This window comes from Cajanus cajan, chromosome 9, assembly GCF_000230855.2.
Source record: "Cajanus cajan strain Asha chromosome 9, NIPB_CcT2T_4, whole genome shotgun sequence".
Taxonomy (NCBI): Eukaryota; Viridiplantae; Streptophyta; class Magnoliopsida; order Fabales; family Fabaceae; genus Cajanus; species Cajanus cajan.
Window position 1 is genome coordinate 21,611,959 of NC_138525.1, and position 12,563 is coordinate 21,624,521.

Consider the following 12,563-nt stretch of genomic DNA (forward strand, 5'->3'; position numbering starts at 1 on the left):
AATATGTTTAACAGTGAAATCATACCTGGAAAACCAATCTTTCAATCTTAAGATTTGAGGTTCAGGGGGTAGCTTATTCTTGAAATCCAGAATTTTGGGAAATGAAGAATTATCCATCTCGACATCAAAATGATGTCCTCGCAAATGGAAATCAAAATTTTTGATCCCATTCTTTACGGCCAGTGCTTCCTTGTATGTGGCATGATAATGCTTTTCTGCTTCTTTGAATTGTCCACTAGCATGTCCACAATAGAATTTCTTTCCTTGTATTTCTTCAATGAAGACGGCACCCCAGTAATGATCACTTGCATCAGTCTGGAGAATCCTTTTTCCATCACCTAGAATTTTTAAAGCAGGAGGATCCTATGCAATCTTCTTTATTTCTTGGAAAGCCTGGGTTTGTTCTGGTCCCCATGGAGGGGGGTCTTTCTTCAACATTTTTGAGAGAGGACTGATGTATTTGGTAACTTTGGGAATAAAATCCCGAATGTAGTTAATGATTCCAAGAAATTGTTGAACCTGTTTGACAGTTAGATTTTCTTCCGGAAAGTTGAATAACTCCTTGACAATATGGGGTTGAGGCTGATAAGTCCCTTGAGAGAACTTCATTCCCAAGAAGTCAATTTCTTGTTGGGCTAACTGTATCTTTTTCTCTGAGATCATTATTCCATACAAATTTGCTCTTTCTAGGAATTGGTTCAAAAGTTTCTTGTGACTATCCATGTCTTTGGAAAACAAGAGAATATCATCAATGTAGATTATAGCATTGTCTAGGAGAGGTTCGAGTATCTCGGTTATTGCTCTTTGGAATAGCGAAGGTGCTACCTTCAAGCCGAAAGGTAAGAAAGTCCATTCATATTGAGCATTGGGTATGCAGAAAGCTGTCTTGTGTCTTTCGCTGGGTTGAATTCCTAACTGCCAGAATCTGGATTTGAGATCAAACTTGGAGAAGATGTTGGATTCTTTTAGCAAGATTGGTAATGAGGATGTTTTTGGGAGAGGAAACTTGTCATCTCTCAAGAAATGGTTGAGGGGTTTGTAGTCAATGACTAATCTCTTTTTTCCTCTGAGTACTTCTGATCTTTTTTCAACATAGAAGGCTTGGCATGCCCAGTTTGATTTTGTGTGCTCTATGAGACCTTGTCTGAGCAATTCCTGGCATTCATGCCTGGCTAACCTGAGATCTGATGGAGACATTCCTGGATGAGTTGCTTTTGTAGGATTTACATCTTCATTCAGCTTGAATGGCAGTTGTATGAAGAAATCAGGGTTTTTCCAAAGTGGATTTGGATGAGAGAAATTCTCATGACTATCAGAATATAAGGATCTTAACTGTATCTTGATTTCTTCCAATTCTGGTGGGGCTTCTGAGAGAGAGTATAGTTTATTGGTCGACATAAAAGGTTTAAATTCTCCTTTGAATTTGAGCCCAGTTGGTTGAATGAATAGTCTATGTGCTTGACTGAAGACATCCATTCCAATTAGGATATCTTTATTGGGCAACTGAGTTCCAATGACTTTGGACCAAATTATGCAATCTTTGAAGAGTCGAATACCTACTAGTGCTCGAGAAATAACCTCCGTTTTGAAGGTTTTTCCGTCAGCTGCTATGAAGTAGGTAGTCTCCTTTCTCCAGAAATGAGATGGCAAGATTTCTGGGTTCATCATGGTCTTCTGTGCTCCTGTGTCAAGAAAGCTTATGACTTTGATAGGCTTCTCAAATTTAGATGGTAGTACTTCGATTTCCACATTGGGATGTGAAGGAACAACAACTGTCATAGTGCAAACGCAGTGTCTTCATCTGCAGAGCTTTGTTCTAAGTAGAGGGATTCTACTTCATCCTTATAATCTAGATGTAAAGATGTAATCATCTTTATGGCTTTCTGAACTTTGTTTGGACAGGACTTAGCAAAATGTCCTGTTTTGCCACAGATGTAACATCTTTGACCTAGATTTTTCCCGCCATTCTCTTTCTTCTTAAAAAACCTATAAGGATTTTTATGCTTCCTCTTCTTGAAATGAGATTTGAATTTCTTGCCTTTGAATGTTTTCTTTGAACAGTGGCATCTGTCTTTGTCTTTGCATTTGATCTCCAAGAAGGGTTTTCTACAAGCTTTGGCATACTTCCCTTTATCTTTCAGCATGTTTTAGAAGTATTCATGTTGACGGCAAAGCTTATCTACAACTTCTTGGGTCATCTGGTGAATTCGACCCATTGTTAAAGCTGTAAAGTCTTTATTCATGGCAGCAACCATTCTAGCAAGTTCTAGTTGGATTTCTGTAGGAAGTGAGCTTACATAGGTGCTTTTCAAGCTTGGATCATTAAGACCATTAAGAAGATAGAATCTTTTAAGCATCCTTAGATAATGCTTATCAAGATCTTTCATCTTGAGTGAACAACACTTCATTTTGAAGAACTCTTGTCTGATCTTTCTGTCTGTGAGAGCTCCATCTCCAATTAATTCTTCATGGAGTGCACCTAGGACTACAGCTGTGTTTCCTAGTTCATGAAATGTGTTCTGACCAACTGGTCCTAAGTTGGCATACCATTCTTTTAGAATTCCAGTCATCCTACATCCAAATTCTTCAATGATCTTGTAGGACTCAGTATCTCCTTTCATGCCTTTTTGGAGATGAAGTTGGGGTAGTATGAGAAGACTTGGGGGCGTCTTCTGTTGATTTGGAAATTTTTCTCGAACTAGATTCTGTCTTTCGCCATTGCCAATTTGTAGAGGTAGTGGGTATGTTGTAGTATGGTCTTTCTGGTTTAGACCATGAGACAAATGGTGTCTGGAATAAAGAATGAGATACTGGTGCAGGAGGGTGTAAGAATGCGTAAGGATCCACAGAAATTGGCTGAGGCTGCAAAGCCTTCTTCTTCTGTTCCATTTGTTCTTCTAGTTGGAAGAGCTGAGCTTTTAGGCTCCTGATTTCCGGATCCTTTTCGTTTATTGTCGCACCAAAAGGAGTGGTCTTTATTTCATTCTCTAGTCTGGAGATGTCAGTAGTTAATTTCTGGTAATATGTCTTCATCTTGGATGAGAGATAATCCATCTTGTCCTCTGACTTTTGCATACTCCTTGACATTTTTGTAACTTTGTCATCAATCCTTTTCAGCAGGGAGTTCTGTGCTTGGGCATTTTCTGTTTGCCAATTTAGAATTTCTTCTGCTTGGCTCAGTACTTTCGGTTTTTCGTCAGTACCGATTTCTAAAGGAATGATGGTGGGTTTGGTAGAGTACCTCGTATTAGGATTTATTTTCCTTTCCAAAGGAGGAAACTCTACATCTTTTTCTGCTTTTGAAAACATGAAGCATGGTATAGATTTGGGTGTCTGTTGGGGAAATTTGTCTCGCTTGTCTGAACACCTACGCGAGATCATGTTGAAAGAAGGCTTATTTTGTGAATCTGACCTCCTGTTAGGTCGAGGTGGTGACTTACAGGGTGTATTCCATCGTTCATCGTCACTGTCACTATCTGATTCACTATCTTCTTCTTCACTAGTGTCTCCTGAATGCATCTAGCAATCGCACTCAGGATCACACATTCCTGGGTCAACATCCCAGATGAAGTGACCGTTGATTCGGTCAGTATAAACTTCCTTCCCATCTGCATATACTGCGTGAATGGGAATTTTTCCCTCTTTGACAAAGGGTTATAGCATCATGGTTTGGAAAATTGGGCCTGACGGTTTCTCAGGTTGTTGGAAGATCGTTCTGACCATTCCGCGCGTTAGTGGATCTTCTGAAAGTTGCTTGGTCTGTCTGTATTGGCTTTCCATGGTGCTTGTGGAGATTCTCATAGTTTGTAACCCATTGTAACGGAATGAGCTCCTTCAATTGTTCCCTAGAAATATTCTAGGAACATGGACGATCGAAGGGCTTTCTTCTGCCTGGTTTGCAAGAACAAACAGGGAACTATCGTTGCTGCTGGGTAAGGCCAGGTTGACTGCATGAGTCTGTAGCCTATATATGATTTGATAGTGGAGAGTAGCACAAACAACATCGAAGGTCTAGGCAGCTCCGGTTATCTGGACTTGGACCTTTAGTCTTTCTGGTACAGTGGGGTCTCTTAAACTCACATTGTAATTAGGAAACAACGTTAGGACAACACTTCCAGCATGAAGTGTGGTCAAGACCGTACCTATCACAGCATTTTCATAGTGAAGATAGCTGGTATCTAACAAGGAGATCCTTGAAGAGACAGGAAGTCCGCGTCTCCCATGAAGGGTGAGCATCAACCTGATGGCCCCATAGTGAAGATGGGTGTAGCCATCAGTTCGCCAGTGTCGGATGAATTCTCTAGGAATCTCAATAGTAACGTACTATTCTTCAGAGGTGGCCATTAAAGAACATTGTTCCATCTTAGAAGATTGAACGTATTCCTTTTCATGTGGACGAGTGGTTCTGACCAATTGTCTGATAGATCTTAGAGTAGATCTTTGACGTTTGAAGATATTATATGGACTTAAAAGGGGGGCGTTGCTCTCAAAAATCTAAGCATCCTCAAGGATATAAGAAAATTCAACCAGATTTTCAATCTTTGGGGCTAAAGTTCTAGAGACATGATTGGGTAAAGATAAGGACGTATTTAGAAAGGCGGGTTGAGTTTCTGAGATAGGATTTTCCATGGTAGTAAAGTCTCTCTTCTACTCACTCTTTCCTCTAAGATAGTATGATGGTCTCAGTTTCTATGAGTTCAACTCAAAAAATTTAAAAGTATACATATAAAAATGAATATTTACTGTAATATCAAGTGTCTTTAAACATTTTTCTTTGGGCCAAAATTTGTCTACACGGGCTCTGCGCTTTCATGGATATTATATTTTCTTTTGTGAGCGACAAAGTTAGAACATTAGAATTAGATGTTGCTTGCAGCATTCTCACAGCATATTGGACTTCTATTGTTGGGCCCTTGGAATCCCACAGTAACAACTTTAGGCATAGGCCTGGCCTTTGTTGGTGATACTTTATAAGAGAGTCTCTATTTATATATTGTAATTTTTCATATAATAAATAGGGAGAAACATGTGATAAATAAAGGAGCTTGGGTGGGTCTTACATTAGAGAAATATAAGGCTGCATTTGGAATACGTTAGAACGGACGAGACGAGACAAATGAGTTGTGTTTCCTATTTGATGAAATTAAAAAGAATAGTAAAACAGGATACATGATTAAAATAATGGAACACTTTTATTCCATAAAAAAAGATGGAACCAACTAGAACAAGATAAGACATTTTATTAAATATTTTTCGATGACAAAATTATTACTCTTTCACTGCACATCCAATTAAAAAATAAAATCATTGTCGCAATCTTTAATATAACATTTTTTTATGAGTTAATCACCTATACATTGTCAGTTTAAAGTTTTTTTACACTGACAACCAGTTAGATCTTTGAATTGTGTCATGTCACTGTTAAAAGTAAATGTGTTTATAGTGACATGACACAATTAAGTTGTCTTGTGAACTTACATAGGTGCTTTTTAGACTTGGATCATTGAGACCATTGAGAAGATAGAATCTTTTAAGCATCCTTAGGTAATGCTTATCAAGATCCTTCAGCTTTAGTGAACAACATTTCATCTCAAAGAATTCTTGTCTTATTTTCCTATCTGTGAGTGTTCCATCACTATAAATAGGGCAAAAAAATTCAGCCCTCACTTCAGAAAGAGAAGACATAAAAAGCCTTACAGGTTTTTTAAGAGAAAAGAAACTCGTGGAAGAAGCCCAGGACAAAGATGTTACATCTGTGGAAAAACAGGGCACTTTGCTAAGGCCTGTCCAAACAAAGCCAGAAAGCCATAATAATGATCACATCCTTACATCTGAATGATCAAGACAAAGTAGAATCTCTCTATTCAGAGCAAAGCTCAGCAGATGAAGACACTGTGTTTGCCCTACAAGAATCTTTCTCAGATGATTCCAGTACTAATACAGATGACTCTAGCCAAGAGAAAGAATCAGTTTCAGTCTTCACCATCGATCAAATTGATAATATGACAACTGTTCCTCCTCCACATCCCAACGTGGAAATTGAAATATTACCCTCCAAATATGAGAAACCTATAAAGGTAATAGGTTTCCTTGATACCAGGGCACAAAAGACTATGATGAATCCAGAAATCTTACCATCAAATTTCTGGAAAAAGGAAACTACATACTTTATAGCTGCTGATGGAAAAACCTTTAAAACAAAGGTTATTTCCCGAGCACCGATGGGCATCAGACTCTTCAATGATTGCATTATTTGGTCCAGAGTCATTGGAAGTAAGCTACCCAACAAAGATCTCCTAATAGGAATGGATGTCTTCTGTTTAGCACACAAATTATTCATCCATCCAACTGGACTCAAATTCAAAAGAGAATTCAAACCTTTTGTGACAACCACCAGGTTGTATTCTCTCTTAGAAGCTCCTCCAGAATTAGGAGAAATCAAGATAAGGTTAAGATCTTTATGTGCTGATAGTCATGAGGATTTCACCCATCCAAATCCACTCTGGAAAAATTCTGATTTCTTCATACAACTGCCATTCAAGCTGAATGAGGACATAAATCCTACAAAAGCAACTCATCCAGGCATGTCTCCATCTGACCTCAAGCTAGCCAGACATGAATGCCAGGAATTGCTCAAACAAGGTATCATAGAACATACTGAATCAAACTAGGCATGCCAAGCCTTCTATGTTGAGAAAAGATCAGAAAGACTCAGAGGGAAAAAGAGATTAGTCATTGATTATAAACCCCTTAATCATTTCTTGAAAGATGATAAGTTTCCTCTTCCAAAGACTTCTTCTTTGCCTCTTCTACTAAAAGAATCTAACACCTTCTCCAAATTCGATCTCAAATATGGATTCTGCCAGTTAGGGATTGAACCCAGCGAAAGACACAAGACAACTTTTTGCATACCCAATGCACAGTACCAATGGACTGTCTTACCTTTCGGCTTGAAGGTAGCACCTTCACTATTCTAGAGAACAATGACAAGGATATTTGAACCTCTTCTAGATAATGCTATCATCTACATTGATGATATTCTCTTGTTCTCAAAAAGATATGGAGAGCCACAAGAAGCTTCTGGACAAATTCCTGGAAAGAGCAAATCTGTATGGAATCATGTTCTCAGAGAAGAAGATACAGTTAGCTCAACAAGAAATTGATTTTCTGGGTAAAGTTCTCTCAAGGGACTTATCAGCCTCAACCCCATATTGAGTGTAAAAAAACTTTACACTGATAGTGTATAGGTGATTAACTTTTTTTTATTTGAAACTTTTTTATATAATAATAACAATATATTTAAGTTAATTATAATTTATAAATTATATTTTATCAAATATTTCATATTTATGTATTTAAAAAAATTATAAAATATAAATATTAATATATTAATAACTCTTAAAAATATTATATAATAATAATAATCATAAAATAATAAATGTAAAATGTTACAGCCCAAAATTGATGGGCTAGAGGCCCAATTGATTGCCCGGAACAGGTCGTTTCAAAAGTGAAACGGGCCGTTCCGGAATAAGAAAAATGCCCAAAATTGGAGAAGCAGAACGGACTGTTCTGGTTTGAAGAACGGGTCGTTCTGGTGGGAGAAAGGGCCGTTCTGCTGGGATTGAGAAAGGGTCGTTCTGATTTTGGAACGGGCCGTTCCAGTTGAGAATTTTGCGTAGTTTCGAAGGGTCCATAACGGCCGTTCCACTTTTGGAACGGGTCGTTCCGGTAGGTGAGCCTGAAATCCTATAAATAGCGCCCCTCACCTCTCATTTTCACACATCTCTCATTCTCTCTTCTTATTCTCTGCTGTTCTCTCTTCTTTTCCTCTTCTTCTCTCTGAAGACCAAGGGGCATTTAGAGGAGGAGATCAAAAGATTCTTGTTTTAGTTCAGCTTCTGTTTATCCAGGTACGGGGAAAAAGGAAATTATTTATATGTAGAGTTACATGAGGGAATTGGGTAGAGGAAGAGCCCTTAAGATTATGATTAATTTTATAATTATTTCTGTTTGAAGAATTATTAGTCTTATTTGATTTTGTATGTATTTAAGAATATGGATATATGATTAATTGGTAAAAATGATGATCTGGGAGAGAGAATGAAATTGTAAAAAAGTGCTTGTGAGCTAGGTTTTGGAACAATTGGGGGTTTTACTATTTATGTTAAGATTGTATTAAATTGATAATTCCATTGATTATCATATTAACTTATGATTGTTATTGCTATATTACTTGATGAAATTGATGACTTAGATGTGAATTGCTTGAGATGTATGAAACTCATTATGTTAGACTTATCTGATGCGTGTATGGAATTGAACTATGAGATGTTGTGTGGAATGTGAATGAGATGTGATTGTAGTTCTTCCCACCTATGTCCAGGGGTGAGCACAGCACGAGATTGTTACATGAGTATCGTGACCTTGGTTAACATGTCAGGGGTGAGCACGGCCCGGGTATGTTACATGAGTATCGTGACCTTGGTTAACATGTCAGGGGTGAGCACGACCCTAGGTTAGGGGTAACGTGACCTTGACACAGTGTTATATCAGGGGTGAGCACGGCTCTTGACTGTTACGTGGGTATCGTGACCTTGAATAACATGTCGGGGGTGAGCACGACCCTAGGCTAGATATGCTACAGGGGAATCGTGACCTTGGCACAGTGTTATATCAGGGGTGAGCACGACCTTGGATTGTTATTTGGGTAGTGTGACCTTGGCATAGTGTGAAGTGCAAGATTTGTGATGAATGGTGTGATTGAGAATTATGACGTGATGACGATGCATGATTGATTGAAATATGACATGTTGAAATATTTATGAATATAAAGCTATAATGAGATAATATGTTGTGTTTTCTTATGTGCTATATATATAGATGTTTTTTTTTCTCACCGTATAACTTGTGGATGTTTTAGGTGAGGAAGATCCGGGCTATGAGTGGCATCTAGAATGTCAACAGTTGATTTATGGGTATGCTCTAATATTGTGACATCGGGGCAGAAGATTTCTAGGACATGAATTGTATTTGTATATGGAGTTGAACCTATTAATTTGAAAATATTTTGTAACCTCTTATGTTTTATTTTCCAACTTTCATTTTCAGACTATTTTAGATATTGAAGAATGTTTCTAAAGATTTTTATGTGAACCCTTTTATCTATGTGGAAAATTTTATTTCCTTAGTTTATTTATATTATTACAATATATGTGTTGGGGTAGTAAGGGTGTCACATAAAAAATATTTTATTTTATTCTATTTAATTTTCTATACTCAATCAAACATTAAACAGGATAAAGATATATATTTAACTAAATATAATGTTCTGTTCAATTTAACAAGCACCAAATACGGGATAGGGAACATGATTTGGTTTTATTGTTATGAAACACAATATAAATATATTAATGCTGTATCATTTGGTAAAGATAAAACAGCATGGAATTAGGGGGAAAGTGAAGCACCTCGGTGCAATTGAAGGACTTTGTTCCACGAGTTGCGTGAGGAGATCTCGTTCCACCATCTGGACACATTTGGAGAAGAATTGAAGAGAGGAGCAGCGTGGGGGGAATGGACCAAATAGTGAGCGTTGGGAAGATGGGAGAGATCGGCAAGAGAGAAGTCGTCCCCCGCTAAGAAACGACTCTCCCCAAGCCTCTTATCGTACACCTCAAGCACTTTCGCAAGCTTTTCTGTGCTCTGCCTTATGGCACCCTCGTCCTGCTTTATCTTCATTCGCGGAGCGAATGCCAGCTGGAACACCAGAGTCGACGAAGGTGGGTTGAAGCTCTGTGCTTCTGCCTCCAACCATTGATCTATCGACGCCCTCGCCAACGGGTTCGTTCCGTACAGCTCCCTGTTCCCTTTCTCCCCGTGTTTCTCACACACGTAGCGGCATATCGCACGAGACTCTGGTTTCAATTATGGTTAATTAAAGGGTTATTTAAAGGAATATGAAGTGAGTGAGTGGGAAGTTACCGAAGAGAGTAATGTGGTCGTCTTGAAATGCGGGAACTTGACCGAAGGGCTGAAAGAAGTTGAGGGAATTGAGCGAGTGAGGAGAGAAGTGGAATGAAGATGAAATGAATGAGGGTGGATTAATATTTGGAACCTGGATCTTGAGGAAGGGAGGCTTCTTGTGTTCGCCTTTGGCCATGTTGACGGGGATGAGCTGGAATTGGACGTCTTTCTCGAGGAGACAGGCCAAGACCCTTGATACGGCGGTGGACATGGGTGGTCCGTACACCTTCACTGCTGCCGCTGCCGCTGCCATCTTCGGATGGAACAAGAGCCTTGCTTCTGCTTTTGCTTTATCTCCATTCCTATCTTATTAAAGAGGTAAAGGAGAGAGTCACGTTGCATGGGCCCTCCCCCTCACATCCTTACAAAACCCAATATCCAATTCTTTATTAGTATAATAATTTTTTTTGAAATAAATTCCTAAAATAAACTCCTTTTTTTTTATGATAATAAACTCCTTTTCTAATATATAAGAAACCCAAACTCTTTTATGTAACTTTCGGAATTTGATTTTTCGAAAAATCGAATTTCGATTATTATATACATATATATATATATATTTTACGTAAAAATTATTTTACTAATTATATAAATTTGTATATAAAATAATTTATAATTATAAAAATTAATATATTCATAATTTATAATATCAATAATTTATATTTTTATAAAGTAATAAATTTAATAATTTATAATTTTAATGAGTTATAAATTTAATAAGTTATAATTTTAATAATATATAATTTTAATAATTTATAATTATAATAAGTTATATTTTAATAATTTTTAATTTGATTCAGTTATATTTTTAATAAATTTAATTTTTAATTTTAATAAATTATTTAAATAAACAAATACACATAATACCTTATTTTATAAGAATTTTTAATTATAAAAATAATATTTCATTTTAAAATTATATAATATATAAAATATAATTTTGAATTTTTAAAAAAATAAAAAACAAGGCCCATTTTTAAAATTATAAATTATTAAAATTATAACTTATTAAAATTATAAAATAGTAATATTATAACTTAAAAAAAATTAAAATTTATTAAAAGTATAATTTATTAAAATTATATATTATTAAAATTATATATTATTAAAATTATAAATTATTAAATTTATAACTCATTAAAATTATAAATTAATAAATTTATTACTTTATAATAGTATAAATTATTAATATTATAAATTATTCATATATTAATTTTATAATTATAAATTATTTTATATACAAGTTTATATAATTAATAAAATAATTTATATATATAAAAAATAAAATATATTTTTCAGAATTCAGTTTCCCGAAAATTGAATTCCGAAAACTACAGAAAAGAGTTTTAGTTCGAAGGGGGTTCATTTTTGGGATTTTTTTTAAAAAAAGTATTATAATGGTAAAAAATTCTCCCAATATCTACAACTTACCACTTACGCTGCTTTCTTTTTCTTAACAATAATTTTTTTAATAAATATTTTTTCCTTTCACATTTAAGATCTTAATTTAAGTAGTTAAATATTTATGATCTTTAATTAAAGATTGGGGTTGAATTTTTATTTTGAACATGAAGTTACAATTGAAAGTACTACTTATTATTATATGAGTCAATTTGATGAGAAAGAATTATACATTTTTATCAAGAAAAAAATAATCTCGTTTACTTTAATTTCTTAATTAAGAGTGAGATAAAGTTACTCTGAGTTATTTAATACTTCGTTAAGTAAGTTTAAAATAACATGTAATGTGGTTTTGTGATTATACATTATTGTTCAAGTTCAAGTGCTTTAATGATTACAAAATGGGTTCATATAAGCCTTTTGAAAGAATGTAATTTGTAATAAGAATAAGGTTTAAAATGGATTCAGAAAAGAATGGAAGTAAAAATTTGAAAAGATAAGTTCTTACTTAAAATAATCAATTCTTAAAAAATGATTGACTACTTCCCCTGCTTCTGCAATGTTTTATGACATCTTTGGAAATAACCGATTATCCTACAAAATAATCAATTAAAGTTTTCTTGACAGGTTTCCAGATCCATGAAGAATAAAATTCTCAATTATTTATTTAAATAATTGACAATTTTAGGTGTAAAACTCCATATAACAAATTTTACTTCAAAACTTAAAGATAACTTAGTTTTTACACTTTTAAACACTTAAGTTGGATATTGAGTAGTGAATTCTTGGTAGAAGATTGATAGAAACTAAATTTGACCAATTGAGGATTCTTCTAATATGAATCAAGAGTGCATAGGTCATCATCAACCTATTTGAAGATTGTAGATTTTATTAATTTTTGTTATTCACTTGTTCTGTTGATCCTATTCATTAGGTGATATCGTTCCTTTTTTTTTTTTTTTGTAAATATCTTAGTAGGTTTCTCAAGATGAAAAGGTTACTTGTAGTGTGGGCTTTTTAGAAAGGTGTGTCTTGAAGTTTAAGAAGTGAGGTTATTTCCACTTCCATAAGTAAATTGTGATTATGATTACAAAACTTTGTAGTTTAAAGATTTAGTGAAATTCTCAATCGAGTTG

General features: G+C 35.1%; 1 protein-coding gene across 1 annotated transcript; it reads right to left on the reverse strand.

Annotated features, from left to right (window-relative positions):
* Positions 1-9,290: 9,290 nt before the first annotated feature.
* Positions 9,291-10,325, reverse strand: LOC109816691 (glutathione S-transferase). The gene is made up of 3 exons (XM_020381776.3): positions 10,118-10,325; positions 9,985-10,033; positions 9,291-9,917 (listed from the first exon to the last, which is right to left on the reverse strand). Exons 1-3 carry the CDS (start codon positions 10,277-10,279, stop codon positions 9,451-9,453), a joined length of 678 nt encoding a protein of 225 aa, XP_020237365.1. The 5' UTR covers positions 10,280-10,325; the 3' UTR covers positions 9,291-9,450.
* Positions 10,326-12,563: the final 2,238 nt, after the last annotated feature.

Excerpts from the sequence above, each read along its gene's own strand:
- LOC109816691 (XM_020381776.3), bottom strand. The coding sequence starts at position 10,279 with ATGGCAGCGGCAGCGGCAGCAGTGAAGGTGTACGGACCACCCATGTCC. Across the intron at positions 10,034-10,117 it reads CTCCCTTCCTCAAGATCCAG|CCCTTCGGTCAAGTTCCCGC; the intron begins GTTCCAAATATT and ends AACTTCTTTCAG. Across the intron at positions 9,918-9,984 it reads CGACCACATTACTCTCTTCG|AGTCTCGTGCGATATGCCGC; the intron begins GTAACTTCCCAC and ends AATTGAAACCAG.